This window comes from Thalassophryne amazonica, chromosome 17 (assembly GCF_902500255.1).
Source record: "Thalassophryne amazonica chromosome 17, fThaAma1.1, whole genome shotgun sequence".
NCBI lineage: Eukaryota > Metazoa > Chordata > Actinopteri > Batrachoidiformes > Batrachoididae > Thalassophryne > Thalassophryne amazonica.
In genome coordinates this window covers 67,782,565-67,800,039 of record NC_047119.1, presented here as the reverse complement: position 1 = coordinate 67,800,039, position 17,475 = coordinate 67,782,565, and the positions used below count along the sequence as shown (strand labels likewise).

The 17,475-nt window shown below is 41.4% G+C and overlaps 1 protein-coding gene across 4 annotated transcripts in view; it reads left to right on the top strand.

Moving 5' to 3' along the window:
• Positions 1 to 8,840: 8,840 nt before the first annotated feature.
• LOC117529405 (endophilin-B2-like) overlaps positions 8,841 to 17,475 on the top strand; it is a 117,890-nt gene continuing 109,255 nt past the window's right edge. Inside the window, exons 1-3 of one of the 4 annotated variants that reach the window (XM_034192175.1) lie at positions 8,842 to 9,069; positions 11,028 to 11,169; positions 13,081 to 13,092. In XM_034192175.1, coding sequence (XP_034048066.1) covers positions 9,007 to 9,069; positions 11,028 to 11,169; positions 13,081 to 13,092 — 217 coding nt within the window. In that variant the 5' untranslated portion in view covers positions 8,842 to 9,006. Of the gene's footprint in view, positions 9,070 to 11,027; positions 11,170 to 13,080; positions 13,093 to 17,475 lie in introns of all 4 variants that reach the window. The other 3 variants (XM_034192173.1, XM_034192176.1, XM_034192174.1) reach the window with 3 other exon arrangements.

Below are 17,475 nucleotides of genomic sequence, written 5' to 3'. Positions count from 1 at the left end.
AAAAGGCCACTCTGAAAGGTGCAGTTTTATCACACAGCACAATGCCACAGATGTCGCAAGATTTTAGGGAGCGTGCAATTGGCATGCTGACAGCAGGAATGTCAACCAGAGCTGTTGCTCGTGTATTGAATGTTAATTTCTCTACCATAAGCCCTCTCCAAAGGCGTTTCAGAGAATTTGGCAGTACATCCATCCAGCCTCACAACCGCAGACACCAGCCCAGGACCTCCACATCCAGCATGTTCACCTCCAAGATCGTCTGAGACCAGCCACTCGCACAGCTGCTGAAACAATCGGTTTGCATAACCAAAGAATTTCTGCACAAACTGTCAGAAACCGTCTCAGGGAAGCTCATCTGCATGCTTGGCGTCCTCATCGGGGTCTCGACCTGACTCCAGTTCGTCATCGTAACCGATTTGAGTGGGCAAATGCTCACATTCGCTGGCGTTTGGCACGTTGGAGAGGTGTTCTCTTCACGGATGAATCCCAGTTCACACTGTTCAGGGCAGATGGCAGACAGCGTGTGTGGCGTCATGTGGGTGAGCGGTTTTCTAATGTCAGTGTTGTGGATTGAGTGACCCATGGTGCCGGTGGGGTTATGGTGTGGGCAGGCGTCTGTTATGGACGAAGAACACAGGTGCATTTTATTGATGGCATTTGGAATGCACAGAGATACCGTGACGAGATCCTGAGGCCCATTGTTGTGCCATACATCCAAGAACATCACCTCATGTTGCAGCAGGATAATGCACGGCCCCATGTTGCAAGGATCTGTACACAATTCTTGGAAGCTGAAAATGTCCCAGTTCTTGCATGGCCGGCATACTCACCGGACATCTCACCCATTGAGCATGTTTGGATGCTCTGGACCGGCGTATACGACAGCGTGTACCAGTTCCTGCCCATATCCAGCAACTTCGCACAGCCATTGAAGAGGAGTGGACCAACATTCCACAGGCTGCAACTCTTTGCGAAGGAGATGTGTTGCACTGCATGAGGCAAATGGTGGTCACACCAGATACTGACTGGTATCCCTGTTGTGAAAGTGTCGTGACATGGATACACAACAGGGGGCGTTAATGAACGGACAATGGATAAGCCAAAAGTAACAATTTAATGTTGTGAATCACACAACGATGTACAGACAATAACAATACAGTGACTGTCACTCATACACCAGGTGACATGTGGGCAGGCTCGACGATAGAAGGTGCCTGGCGAGAGAAAAGCCGGATCCACACAGCTTCCACCGCCAACGGAGCTGAGGAACACCGGAGCCGCCAAGCCCTGCGCCCCAGGTGGCCGCTGTCTTCAGCAGTCAGACCCGGTACTGCTGGCAGAGAACAGAGACAGTCCAGATGAGTGTGAGGTCGCACACTCAGTAATCCCACAGTCTGTATTCAGTAAAGGAGGGAGAACCTCCACCTCCAATCACACACTCGTGCAGCTCCTGAGATAACCACTTATCTGGGTGGGATGGGAAGCGAAGCCGTCGCGGTCCACACCAAACGCCAACTCCACAGACAGGGTATCCGTCCCAGAAAAACGGCTGCAAAAAGAGATCAGACTAATATTCGAATTTTAAGTCAGCAGAGAAAAATTACCTGATTGGTAGTTGATTTCTCGGCGGGGAGGTGGAGTTGCAGTCCGGCCTTTATGGTGGTGGTGATGAGTAGTGGATGAGTGACAGCTGGTACGGATGATGAGTGACAGCTGTCACTCCTGGTCGCTCCGACGCCCTCTCGTGCTTGAAGCCCGCACTTCAAGCAGGGCGCCATCTTGTGGTGGTGGGCCAGCAGTACCTCCTCTTCAGCGGCCCACACAACAATCCCCCCCCAATAAAACAAAACTGCACCTTTCAGAGTGGCCTTTTATTGTGGGCAGTCTAAGGCACACCTGTGCACTAATCATGGTGTCTAATCAGTATCTTGGTATGGCACACCTGTGAGGTGGGATGGATTATCTCAGCAAAGAAGTGCTCACTATCACAGATTTAGACTGGTTTGTGAACAATATTTGAGGGAAATGGTGATACTGTGTATGTGGAAAAAGTTTTAGATCTTTGAGTTCATCTCATACAAAATGGGAGCAAAACCAAAAGTGTTGTGTTTATATTTTTGTTGAGTGTAGATTTAACTGAAATTGCTGATCCAAACAACCGATGATTTATTCAGGGGTGCCCAGACTTTTACATACAACTGTATATGCTTCGGTGAGGTTTTTTTCATACCTGGTCAGTTTGACGCTCAAAGGTTGGTCCACTGTCAATAAAGGTCCCAAGGTATTTATAATTCTGTACAATTTCCACAGCAGACCATTAATAACTACAGGGGAAATGGCATCCTGTTTTTTTTTCCCCTAAAATCAATCATCTCTGTTTTTGTTATATCACAATACATCATGGGAAATAACCTCAATCATCATGACAGAACCAACAAAGACTTTTTATTGAAAGCACAGAATACTGAACAGTGAGTCACCTGACCAAATCTTAGTCAGCGTCTTTGACTTCCTGAAGGCAACACCACCAGAACAAACTCAACGGTTACCCTGACGATGTCATCACTGATGACATTGTCACTTGCTGATGTCGTCACGCAGGTGTTGGAGGGATTCACAGCCGTGTGTCCATCGGTTCAGTTTAGGCCGTTAGACATGTCAAAGCTGCATTTACCCTTGCTGCTTGTGTACACCATGCTGTGGTAAACAGACAAACCTCTCACCTGTCAACCCTTTGAACGCCTCACGAAAGTTTAGCATTTTATTCTTGTTTGTTAAACTTATTTGATATTTTTGCTAAACTATATTTACCGTTTTTTTGGTTTTTTTTTGTAGTTCTGGTTCTTGTAATTGTGTACTTTCCAGAAAGGTGGCGCTGCTCGGGCTCAACGGCTCTTCCTGCTGGAAAATTAGGTTTGAGCCACAGATTGAGTGTGAACATTATTAACGACACACTTCACATGCTGAGATGTTTAATATTCAGCAGTTAAAATGTCTATCGACTTTTAAAACGGTCATTTTGGGTTTTCCGTGATGACGTGATGGGTGCATCCAGTAAGTAGGTGCACATTACCAGCCACGAGTTGACTGTTTATAGTCATTTGTGAGTGTGTGAAGAGAAATGATCGCAAATGGTTTTAAATTTTATCTTTGATTTCACGTCTTTGACTTCTGTCGTTGTTCTCACTTGTTTCTCATTAGTTTCTGATAATCCAGATTTGAGACTGGATTCAGAGTTCTTCTGAGCACCAAAATGTTCAGAATAAGCAATAAAGATGGTGTACAAAACAGCCACGTGGTCTTCTTTTATTTGTTGCTTTGTTGAACTCCATGAAAATTCAGTAAGGTATATCTTATATTCCAATTCTAAGGTAGAACTATGATAGTGTACTAAGGTATATCTAAAAAGGAAGAGTAAAATAGAAGAGTAGAAAAGAGTAGAGTAGAGCCACTTAAGGCGCTTTAGGTGCCTGGTCTTGAGAACCAGGGATGGTTGTAATTACACCATAATGTGACAAAATAGTGTGAAAATAATTAATTTCTAACAAGTTCTTTACATTATTTACAAACCAGTGCACCACTAGAGAACATCATAGCCAAGATAATTAATTAACTGGCAAATCAGCGAAAACATAATAGAATTTTATTTTCTCATAAAAACGTAAAATATTGAACATATTTGTAAAATATACTGGTCTACAGGATGTGACTTCGCACACAACAGAACAAGACTGATTTATGTGGAGACATGATGAAGAATAAGTATGCATCAATGTTGAAGTAAGGTGTAAATAGCATAAAGAAAACCTTTTGTCACCTTGACACAATTGATGCATTAGAACTTTGTTGTAAATAATTTGATCCACAACACTGGAGTTTCATTGGAAAATATAGAGAAGTGAAGAATAGTAAAAAAAAAAAAAAAAAAAAAACCACCAGAAAACAGGATAGATAAAGCATGAGATATAGTGATATAGCAGGTGTAAAAGTTGTTTACTAATATTAGTAATCAGTGATAATAGGTTAGGAGGCTGTGGGCACTAAGATACTGTTTGGTCTACAGACGTGACATACAATAATTAGTTTAGTGGAAGATCGAGGACCACCACCAAGCATGCTTAGACTGAAATTCATAAATAGCGTTGTGTTCAGCACTATTTTTTGACACTGACAACTCAACAACCGGTTTTAGAACAAAAACATCCATAAGATCATCAGGAAATGGTGGTCTATGGACGTGACAAAACTGTTAACGGAATTCGCATCCGTGGCAGTCATAATGCAGCCACTGAGGAAATGTATCGAAACAGAGGTAAAAATTATATCTGTAAACTATAAATATCCTGCGAAAAATAGATGGCATGGAATTAGTAAAAACATACATTTGGAGCTTGAAACAGCTGTTTCAAAATGACATGTTTTCTCAACCATTGAACTGTGACATATATGATTGACTTGTACACATGAATATACTAATGAAGAAATTATTGCCAGACTTTTGATTTTGTTTGTTATTCGGTGGAACCCATGGAAATAACAAACAAAAAGTGTCTCTAAATCAACAACAACAACAGACATATTTTAGTGACAGTTGTGCACATCAAATGTGATGTGGCCAGTTGTGACATGCAATTTTGGGTGATTTTCCCTAAATTAGACTTTCCAGTTGTCTTGATTTATGAAACTGTGCTTGGTATCCAAAGTAAACTGGTACTTTGTAGGTACTCAGACTTAAACCTAACATAAATTAACTTAATACTGACCAGCAGAACATTTTTATGCTTATTTTTCCACCATGCAGTGTTATTTTGGTACCCTAAGTGAATTTCAGCACACCATTACATTTAAAAACAAGCACCGGTAATCTAGGCACTACACCTAGGCTTTGACACCAGCAAACAACCTCAATGGAAGCTACATGCAACTTCAAAAATACCTGCTCCTAATTTCCACGAGCCATGCAATAATACAACCCCTGGCAATAATTATGGAATCACCGGCCTCGGAGGATGTTCATTCAGTTGTTTAATTTTGTAGAAAAAAAGCAGATCACAGACATGACACAAAACTAAAGTCATTTCAAATGGTAACTTTCTGGCTTTAAGAAACACTATAAGAAATCAGGAAAAAAATATGGACTCACTCAATTCTGAGGAATAAATTATGCAATCACCCTGTAAATTTTCATCCCCAAAACTAACACCTGCATCAAATCAGATCTGCTCATTAGTCTGCATCTAAAAAGGAGTGATCACACCTTGGAGAGCTGTTGCACCAAGTGGACTGACATGAATCATGGCTCCAACACGAGAGATGTCAATTGAAACAAAGGAGAGGATTATCAAACTCTTAAGAGGGTAAATCATCAAGCAATGTTGCAAAAGATGTTGGTTGTTCACAGTCAGTTGTGTCTAAACTCTGGACCAAATACAAACAACATGGGAAGGTTGTTAAAGGCAAACATACTGGTAGGCCAAGGAAGACATCAAAGCGTCAAGACAGAAAACTTAAAGCAATATATCTCAAAAATCGAAAATGCACAACAAAACAAATGAGGAATGAATGGGAGGAAACTGGAGTCGTCTGTGACCGAACTGTAAGAAACCGCCTAAAGGAAATGGGATTTACATACAGAAAAGCTAAACGAAAGCCATTAACACCTAAACAGAAAAAAACAAGGTTACAGTGGGCTAAGGAAAAGCAATCGTGGACTGTGGATGACTGGATGAAAGTCATATTCAGTGATGAATCTCGAATCTGCATTGGGCAAGGTGATGATGCTGGAACTTTTGTTTGGTGCCGTTCCAATGAGATTTATAAAGATGAGTGCCTGAAGAGAACATATAAATTTCCACAGTCATTGATGATATGGGGCTGCATGTCAGGTAAAGGCACTGGGGAGATGGCTGTCATTACATCATCAATAAATGCACAAGTTTACATTGATATTTTGGACACTTTTCTTATCCCATCAATTGAAAGGATGTTTGGGGATGATGAAATAATTTTTCAAGATGATAATGCATCTTGCCATAGAGCAAAAACTGTGAAAACATTCCTTGCAAAAAGACACATAGGGTCAATGGCATGGCCTGCAAATAGTCCAGATCTTAATCCAATTGAAAATCTTTGGTGGAAGTTGAAAAAAATGGTCCATGACAAGGCTCCAACCTGCAAAGCTGATCTGGCAACAGCAATCAGAGAAAGTTGGAGCCAGATTGATGAAGAGTACTGTTTGTCACTCATTAAGTCCATGCCTCAGACTGCAAGCTGTTATAAAAGCCAGAGGTGGTGCAACAAAATACTAGTGATGTGTTGGAGCGTTCTTTTGTTTTTCATGATTCCATAATTTTTTCCTCAGAATTGAGTGATTCCATATTTTTTTCCCTCTGCTTGGTCTAAAAAAGTAACCGTTAGACTGCCACAATTTTTTTTTCCTGATTTCTTATAGTGTTTCTTAAAGCCAGAAAGTTGCCATTTGAAATGACTTTAGTTTTGTGTCATGTCTGTGATCAGCTTTTTTTCTACAAAATTAAACAACTGAATGAACATCCTCCGAGGCCGGTGATTCCATAATTTTTGCCAGGGTTTGTAGTATTCCTTAGTTCTGTAACTGCTGAGGTTTGCACCCTCAGGGCTCCGCCCCTTCCAGTTTGTTAGCTGAAAAACAATAACTGCTTCCTTCCTGTAACTCACCAAATTACAAGAACATTTAAATAGGACATTGTCGTTAAACTCTTGTGAACTTTGATGCAACAGATCAATCCAAACAACAAATTTGTTTTGCTTATGTAGTATTCCAAGGATATGTCTGCCACATGCTAGACAGATGATGTATTAGGAGCAGGTGTGGTTGGTGGTGGTGTTGTAGTCAAGAAAAGAAAAACATCATCCAAGTCATGACCAAGACCAGAGCGTATCAAGACGGAGTCATGACCAGGATCAGGGTAAGCTCCTTGCTGAATTTTTTAATAAAATGTAGAATGAACAAACCACAATCGATCCACACACCCATAAAAACACTTGCATACAAGCAACAGCTAAAATGAATCTTCGTTCAAACACTGCTTTTACACGATTAACCCTCTATTGAAAACGATAAATGGTTTGTGATAGCAACAAAGTTTCTGTTTGCCACTTTTCTTCAAGAAACATATATGTAGTAGAGAATGTATTAAATATATTAAGTCCCTTTGGCTGCTCCCTTGTTTTCACTCGAGGTCGCCACAGCAAATCCGAGGTGGATCAAAAGTGCTGATTTGACACCCGTTTTTTGCCGGATGCCCTTCCTGACGGAATTCTGGGCAGGTTTCATCAGAGCAGGGGTGGCAGCCAAGCGCACTAACCCCCTGGCCACCACTCCCGCTATGATGAAACACAAGAGTAGCACACATTAAAAAAAAATGCAATAATGAATGCATATTATACATCAGTGACAACTTTTGATTTTTGCGAAGAAGCAGACGGGTCCTTTCTCCCGTGCTAGGAGGGAGGAGGCTGTGGAGAGGATGTTGTGCTGGTGCGTGTCCTCCAAAAGATTTGTTCATTAATCATTGGGTGTTGGCAAACAGCTCGACATCTACGAGGTCTATTAGAAAAGTATCCGACCTTATTATTTTTTTCAAAAACCATATGGATTTGAATCACGTGTGATTGCGTCAGACAAGCTTGAACCCTCATGTGCATGCGTGAGTTGCGTCATTTGCCTGTGAGCAGGCTTTGAGTGAGGAGTGGTCCGCCCCCTCGGTGGATTTTCATTGTCAGGAAATGGCGGAATGATTTGGGCTTTTTTTCCATCAGAATTTTTTCAGAAACTGTTAGAGACTGGCAGCTGGAAACCATTAGAAAAATTTATCTGGCTTTCGGTGAAAATTTTACGGGCTTCACAGAGAATAAGGACTGTTACTACAGCTTTAGGGACGGCTTTAAGGACGCTTGGCGTGCCGTGCTCCGTGCCGCCATCGAGAGCCACAAACCACCGGATCATTTCTAAACGGATGGTTCTGTGGATCCGAGACCGCCGTGTGCACTTTCTCTGGTTATCACAAGAGCTGGGCATCAACCATTTTCCGGCAGATTTCACTTTTAACAAGAGATTTTGTCATGGAAAGCCGAGCGGAGGCTTTGTGCGTCACGACCGATTTGCTGATGGAGTGAGACAAAGGAACACCTCCATTTTGGTCTGACAGGACGGCTTTGAGATGGCGTTCAGACAGCTGTCGGTGGTTTTTCCATCGAGTGATTATCTGAGAAATTGTGGATGTGCCTGGACATGCCAGAACATGTCCCGTGAGGCTTCATCACGGCGTTGCTTTGCGCCATGCGGCACCGCCACGACGCGTGGAATTCCTCCGCACGTCTGTCTCAATGTGCCGAAAAAGTGCTAATGTCCATGTCTTTTCACAATTCCTGTGCTAGTCAGACGACGTCCCGGAGTCCCGGATAAAACACAGCGTCCAGTTTGGAAATGAACGGCACATTCCACTGTTACAGGAGTTTTTGTCATGGAAAGAGGAGCGGAGGCTTCGCGCGTCGCGGCGGTGTCGCATGGTGCAAAGCAACGCAGTGATTCTCTCGCCACATGAAGTCACGTGCTGCCTATCATGAACTTGTCTGTTGATTTTTTTTAATATAAAACCCAGACATGACCAGCAGGGGGCAGGCAGTTTTACGAGATATTACGTAATAAAGAGGACAAAAAGTTGCTTTTTCAGTTCATCCTCATTCTGTGCTGTTTTCAGTTTGCAGAAGACGATTCATTATTTTTGAGACATTGTGTCAACATTTATTTCTTTCTTTTAGTTTGCGTGCACGGCGCATGTGAGCACGTAGAGTTGCGTGTGTGTGCGTGTTTTTTTGTTTTTTTTTGCAGGCTGTGCTGGTCTCTTTAAAGGCGGGGCGGGGATCGTGACCGTCCATGAGGCGGATTAGTGTTTCATCAGGACTGCGCCTGTTTCCTCTCTCATCATCTGATCCGAGCCACAGGTTCGATCCCTCTGCAGGAAAATGGACTTCAACGTGAAAAAACTGGCTTCTGACGCCGGAGTCTTCTTCACGCGCGCGGTGCAGGTAAGAGCCCGCACACTTAACGCACGCGCTCCTGCAGCAGCCCGCTGCGGTTTTCTTTTTATTTTTTTTTAGGTCTACGGTGAACGGTGAAAGGTTTGTTGTTGTTTGTTGTTTGCGTTGCCCACGCCACGTCACCAGCTGATGCCGTCGTGCACGTCTCCGGTGTCCGCACCGAATTCCTTTCAGAGAACCGACAGTTTAACGGTTCGTTTGATTTGACAGCTGTTTTCTCAAACTGCACCAAAAGACTCTCCATCGTACAAACCAGCGGAGCCCCACGTTCAATCTCCGCGCCCACGTGGTCGAAAACGAAACAAATAATTTTAATTGTGTATTTTTTCTGATTCGTGTTTTTCTGCTCTTGATTGATCTAAAACCGAGCAGCAGAGGGCGCTAATGATCAAGTCGCTCGCTCATTCATTCCGTTACTTTTTAAACACTCGTAAAAGAAGGGAACCGCCCATTTAAGCGTGACGTCACGCTCACATATTTTTAATTTGAACGACTTGCTGACACGTCAGGGTTTTTTTTTTTTTTCTTCTGTCAGTGTCACATTACTAACCGATCGATCCTATTGATCTTGTTTTGAAGGTTGACCCAGTGTATTCTGTGAGCAGAGAGGTTGCGGGTCGAATTCCCGGCCTGCAGCGCCTTATGAATTTCACCATCCTGAGTCTGATCGGACTCAGAGTGACTCCTCAAATTTAGGACAGAGATTTGTCTGTCCCACAGCTTGGACGTGTGGTCACGTGACTATGACTCAGCAGGATTTCCCTCATGGCTCATGTCGAACCATTTACACTGATGCCCACTAGGTGGCAGCAGGCGACTATATTTGAGTGACAGCATGATATTTGATAATGTTATTATTGATTATCGGCTGTCACAAAGGTGGATTTGCTGTTCATAACCCATCCTGAACCAACAAACGGGGTCTAAAATCTGGTTAGTTTAGGGAATGTTTGGTTTTTGAGAAAATGCTTGGCACTTAGTTTGCATTCTTGTTTTTTAATTTTTATCAGTGACTTCAAACTGTAGTTCAGTGTAGATAAAATTAAAAGCTCTTAAGCATTTGGTTTGTCAGTATTTTATGTGGTGGACTCACATCGCTGGTTTTCCAGTGAACCAAAGTCAGATAAAAGGAGCTCGTATCTTCTGCTGCAACGTCAACTTTAAGAAACAAATTCAAACCTATGTTACATCAGGCCGAGGATCAGCTTGATTCAGTTTTGCGTTTATTGGCAGAGTAGACCATGTTACTTTCAAACTGCTGTACTAGTCAGTAGAGACGCCACATTTGTCATAAACCATTAAAATGAACTGTGGTTATGTGACTTTTGCTTGTTAGCTTGTGTCAGAACAAGTGCTGTATTTTTCTGGAGTATGATTCGCACCTCATTTCTGTGTTTTAACAGTGTTTCCCTGAGAGCGAGTTTAATAATAGACATGAACTTAGTTTAGCAGATATGCACACCACAGCATGTGCTGCTACTTAACGTAAGGACTTTTAAATTTCAAGATGGACAAAACATACAATGGACAACATATTGGTCTGTTGCATGGGCTTTTATGCTATTACATGTCTCTGTGAGCATTTTGTAAAAATGCTTCCATGTTATGAGGAAGCTAAATCTAGCAGCCGCAGTCTTCGCGGGGACATCTTTAGTGGTTGTTGAAGCCCGCTGCCCTCCGAATCCTGCTCCCTGAAGAAACGAGGCGCAGTTTTAAATAAAGTATCAATTAAATCACAATATGCTCACTCTCACTCAGCGGTGCGCCCGCTATCAACTGTCCATTTACTTTTCGCAAAACTCTCTCCACCCCAACACGTAAAACTTTGGTTTGCCCACAGTTTGACACTCGTTGTGTGAGGTCTTAGTAAATCAGCCCTAGTATGTGCTGTTGCCATGGTTACAGTCCTGCTTCTGTGCATTAAGCGTGTTGAATGTGTTTCCTAGTTCACAGAGGAGAAACTGGGTCAGGCTGAGAAGACCGAGCTGGATCCTCACTTGGAGAACTTGATCACCCGAGCCGACGGCACCAAGAACTGGACAGAGAAGATTTTAAGGCAAACAGAGGTCCTGCTGCAGCCCAACCCGAGTAAGTCCACCACAGAGAGGGTCACACGCGCTCACAACGTCACACAGCTTCAAACATTTGTCATTCACCCAAAGTGTATATGATAAAACTGTCTTTAGCTATTTTCATGCAAATCATTCCTGTTAGATTATTCAAGAAATTCTCCCAACATTCATTATTAATTTATATTTTCTGAGTTGTTTAAAGGGGTGGGGCAACAATTCCTATTGCACGTCATTTATCGTTCTCTTAAGTGTGTTGTTGTTGTTTGTTTGTTTTTTTGGTAAGATTTGTTTGATAATGACAATAAAAAAGATTTTTGTTATTTGTAGGACTTCACAGATTTATTAATTCACTAGCGTGTTGCCCGTGGGGATCCACAGGCTCTAGATTGGGTAGTGTTTATAAAATAGGTAGCTGACATTATTCAAGGGTGATAATAAATTAAGCAATGAGTTGGAATGGCGTGTGAGTCCAGAATGTTTTTAGAACCTGACCTCAGCGTTTTTTTGAAGAACTCAACCTTTTTATTTCCTCTTTAATTGTGTAATTTTTAAAAGTTAATTCTCTGTCTTGATGTATTTCTAAATTGTTTAGGTTCTTGTTATCATATACTTATTATTATTATTATTTTATTTTTACTTTTATGTCATTTGATTTTTAAATGGACCACAACCTAAATAAGTGTTCATCCTTGACCTAAAATACATTATCATACCAAACAGAAAATGTCACCTTTTTGTGCATGTTCAAAATTGTGCAAGTACACACAGCTGTTTGTCTTTTGTGCATTCTGCTGTAAGCAGGTGCTTTTAATTTGGCAAACAGAGACAGTGGCGAAAGACATTAAAATCGATAAACTTTTACTCATGGTACCAACATAACACTTAACTAAATTGACTAAACCAAGTGAATTACAAAAACACAATATATCAATAACACTAACAGCACTGTTAAGCTAACATGAACCACAATAACATTTAAAATCCTGAACTCCCATGGTGCATTGCAGGACAATACCCATTGTTTACTGGTTAGCTGTAATCTGTATTTTCTCAAAGTATTTGTCCTATCAATTTTCTGTTTCCGCAGCGTTCATCCTTGACCCAAGATACACAAGCATGCCAAACGGCATATGTCAACTCTCCCTGATTTTTGCGTGAATGAAGTCGCACGCACACAGAAGCCACTTGGCTATTATAACATAGATATTTGTCAAATAAAGTGCAGGATGTGAACCTTCTCACTTTGCTTTAAAAAATGCTCTTCAGTTGAGATTCCCCACAAATTTTGTTTTTTTTATTTCTGACAACAGTTAACATTTTTTTTCAGAATTTTTGAAAAGTTTTGAGTCAGAAAAGCAGTTTTTAACTAAACTCTGATAACAGCTGCAGATGAAATTCTAAATTCGTTGATGGAGGAAAACTAACTCATAACATGTGCGTATGGGAGCGGGTAGATGAGTGGGATGAGAAGTTATTCTTGTAACCTTGGGTTTAATTCCTGATCACGCGACCTGTATATGTTTTTGGACGTCTCAGTCCACCAGTAAATGGGTGCTGGGCTTGGCTGGGGGAGTGGCCTGTGGTGGACTGGCGTCCCGTCCAGGGGAAATCGTAATTTCTCATCCTCTTCATCCTACAGTATCTTAGGATGAGCGCAAACAAGCGTCAGGGACTATGTAGTACATACTTCAGTATCCAAAGCTGCAAAATTCCAAATGAAATTGTGATCTTTTGAGTTTTCACATTTTTAATTTTACCCATTTAAACATCGCAAACAGTCTTTTGCGATGTGTGTGTGTGTGTATGTATATATATATCATTGTGATTTTTGTCATCATACTTGTATGTTCTTATATATTCTGTAATACGGATTCCAGCGGTTATGTCTAACACTTGATCTGTGTATTTTTAACCCTTCACGCTCCAGTTGACCACACTGGTAAGTGTTTACGTCGTTTCCCAGAGTGCTGTGTGAGGAAAGACTTTGTGCTGTAGTCTGCTTCACTCTTGTCTTTAGTTTGGTTGACATGCAGAGACGTAACTGTGTGCACGACTTGTTTAGGTTGGCGTTGAATTACTAATGAACCTCCACGTAGGCTGTCACCTGTCGGAGCTGCTTCATCAGCTGCAGCGTGCGCACATATGTCAGGGAATGTCTGCCTTCTCAAAGGAAAACAGAACTAAATACAAAAAAGTAACAATATAACATCTCCTGAATCTTAAAGGTAAAGACAGGTGACAGTCTGACTGCCGTATTCATACGTAAGATACACTCATGATTATTTGAACCAAGCAGGGAGTGTCATTTTGTGTGGGCTTATGTGCCCTTCCATTGCCTATAGAATGGGCTGTGGATAGGGAAGTGTGGTATGAGCTGCTTAGTCTGCTGCCACCGCAACTTGGACCCAGATAAGAGGCAGAAAATGAATGAATGAATAAATGCAACCCCTGTGCTTCCTGCACTGTACCGTGCTAGTGTTACGCATCATGTAAATGCAAAACTGCATTAGATGACTGGACAGTTGGGATGGATTTGACAACTGCATAATTTCTGAAATGGATGTGGAACGGACTCTGCCTCAGGAACAGGCCCACTGAATGGCATGAGCGCTGCTGGATGACCCCTGCCTGTGGACTGGAAGCCTGCATGGACTTCTCCTCAAATGCATCTTCTTTTGTTATGTTCTGTTTTATAAAACTTTGCACAATCTTGTAAACGTTGGAATGGCCCAAGCAGCGGGTCACCCCTTTGAGTCTGGTCTGCTTGAAGTTTCTTCCTCATTTTCATCAGAGGGAGTTTTTCCTTAAGACTGTCGCCTGTGTGCTTGCTCTGGGGGTCGGTAAGGTTAGACCTTAACTGTGTGAAGCACCTTGAGGCAGCTTTGTTGTGATTTGGCGCTATATAAACTGAAATTATTAGAACACGTGCCAAAGAAGGGCTGAAACGATTAGTCGAGTAATTGGATTACAAAAAATGTTCGAGGCAAATTCTGTGCCTCGAAGCTTAGTTTAACGTTGTAGTGCATATGCCAGGCCTGTGTGTGGCGCTGTAACGTCCTCAGAAAAAACAGAAGACTAGAGCATGCACTTAAGCTGTGTAAACGCTAATCAATTTAGCACTAAAGCTACCACCTTCCAATGCGGCACACAGAGTAAAATAAAGCCTTTTAGGAAAAAGACGGTCCACGCTGATTATCTGAAATAGCTTACTGCACATTTAAAGCGAAGCAGTGTGTTTGTCTGTTCATAAAAACACTTTCATCCGCTGTCTCCTCTCTGCTGATGTGGGGAGTGGCTATTCGCCCGGCGGCCAGCTGCTGTCTCTCTCTACCCGGTGTGAGGAGCTCTCCACACTCCCCTCAACACCGGGCAAGTCACACTGACAAACGGTTCCTGAAAGATCCTCTCAGCAAAAGTCCACTCTTTCTTCTGTGTTTTGCTCAGACTCGCACTGAGTGTTTTGTTTTTTAATTTTCGCTTTTTTGGGTAACACACAACGCTTCACAAACACAGTAATTTAAATAAAATAATAATAATTTTAAAAAGTGACTGCAACAGGTGGATGATCAACCATCCAGCTGTTCTGGATGGCAACCATTCAGGCAGACAGGCGAGCTATCCCTACCACTGGAAAGTAACCATCTATCTGCCACTGCCATCATAAACACTGAGGCACCCGCGTGCTGGATCATGCACAAACTCATTTAAGCATGTGTAGCCAGTGGTGGGCACAGTTCCACTAACTGCTAATTAGCGAAGCTAAGTGTTTTTTTTTTTTTTTTGTTTTTTTTTTTCTTAGCAAATTAGCTTTTCAGCTAACTTCAAAAACCATCAGCGAACCAATTACCTTCCAATAACTTTTAGACCACTAATGTTTTTTTGCGTAGTTGATACCGGTGAAATCATTTCTAAATCCTGTTGGTTCCTGTCTGCTACATATTTTGCAGCTCTGAGTCACCTGAGAGGAACTGAGCTCAACTCTACCCCAGCAGAAGGGGCCTGGCCACCAGACTGCTACAAAAAAACCCCAAAACAAATTCATTACCCTTGACAGCATACAGCGGTGTAGCTGTGAGGCAGACATCTCGAAAAGGAAAGCAGATTTGACTTATAACTGGGGTCAAAATGCATAGAACACTGCCATCTACTCGCACCTGGTTATATCACACGGTTGTCGACCTGAATCACAACTTAACAGACTTTTCGGTTTTGCAATTGCCTTTTTTTTTTTAACAAATGGATAAAATGATATATTTTACAAAAGTACATTTATTTGTAAACGCCAACACATGCATTACATTCACTTGAGTTGGTTTTTACATAGAATGAATTAGTCAACCAATCAGTATGAGCGGATGCTCAGTTTACCCATAGTCCCTTTGGGCATCTGTGTGTTAATGTTCAAATCTTCAGAATTAGTGCATTATTTAAAAATGAACAGATATGTTATATTTTCACTTTGTACATTTTAAGAGTTGATATTAATGTAGTTATTCTATCCGGATTAATTTGATTTATAAATCAAAACCATAAGTCAAACCTGCGTTCCTTTTCAAGACTTCTTCCTCATGGCTGGACCACTGTATGCTGTCAAGGTAAATGACGCTTCCCTATAGCAGTGGGTAGGGCGCACAAAGACAGAAACGCTGATTCATTGGCTGTGTTTGGGTTTGTGATTGCCTTTGATTCTATCAGAAGCGTTGGTGGTGTTTAAACTCACAATTGGCTTTTTAGTAGCTGAGAGTGTACTGGAGATAATACGGAAAGTTAGTTAGCTTCCGATAAATTTTATAATGGTTTATTGGTTTAGTGTTATAAAAAATAACTTTTCAGTTAGCCGATTAGCAGTTATCGAAGCTAACTTTTTGGTTAGCTCTGCCCACCACTGTGTGTAGTGTAAGTGTCATCTATGTGCCAAATTATGAATATGCAGTCTCACTTGTGTGCCTTCTACTAAACAAGCAGCTAGTGTTTTGTGTGGTCAAATTCATTTAATTTGTTGATGTACACCTTTTGGTGCATTTAACATCTGCAACAGTTTGAGGTGAAAAAAGTTGGAATGGGGTCAGTTTAGCACTAAAAATGATTAATGATGTTATTTCAGAAAAGTGATGTCAATATTGTAGTCATGACTCTGTACAAAGGCAGTATGCATGGATGCCTGAATCTTTGAGACCAAAGATGGACAGAGGATAACCAGTTTGACAACAAATATTTGAGAAAATTTATAAAATGTTCAAAACAATATTCCCCAAAAGAAAGCTTGGAAGTGATTTGCATGTCACCTTCCACAGTGGGAAAATATCACTAACAATTCAAGGAATCTGGAGGAACATCACTGCATAAGTAGCAAAGGTGCAACCCTAAGCTGAACGCCTGTAATCTCAGATCCCTCAGACTGCACTGCATCAATAGCTGATATAACCACATGGGCAAGGGTTTATTTTGGAAACCCTTTGCCAAGCACAAATATCACTTAAAACTTTACTATGCCAAAAAAAAGAAGCCTCATGTTATCCTTCTCTGGGCTCTGCAGCATCTGGATTGGACCATCACACAGTCGAAACATGTATATTGTTGTCAGAAGAATCAGTGTTCAGGTCTCTTTATTGAAGAAATAGATGGTGTGTGTTTTGGACCAAATATGAAGAGGTCCAGTTGTCAGTTGCAACTGCAGAAGCTAGGGTCTGTCATGGTATGGGATTGTCAGTGTCCTTGGAAAAGTTAATATAAGCTTCTGTCATGGTAGCATTAATGCAAAAAAGTACACCGAAATTTTACAGCAACATATGCTGCTTTCAAGATGACAACTTTTTAAGGAACCTCCATCCATTTTTCTACAAGACAATGCAAGACTACATTCTGCACAATTACAAAAGCATGGCTGTGGAGGAAGAGGGTATGGATACTGGACTGGGAATGTGTCGAATTGTGAAATGAAAAAAGCAATGATGATTGCATACTGTTGCACACGTTACGAAGTGTTTGCAGGAAGAAAGAGAATATAATGTACAGTAGTGTTCAGAATAATAGTAGTGCTATATGACTAAAAAGATTAATCCAGGTTTTGAGTATATTTCTTATTGTTACATGGGAAACAAGGTACCAGTAGATTCTCACAAATCCAACAAGACCAAGCATTCATGATATGCACACTCTTAAGGCTATGAAATTGAGCTATTAGTAAAAAAAAAAAAGTAGAAAAGGGGGTGTTCACAATAATAGTAGCATCTGCTGTTGACGCTACAAACTCAAAACTATTATGTTCAAACTGCTTTTTTAGCAATCCTTTGAATCACAAAACTAGTATTTAGTTGTATAA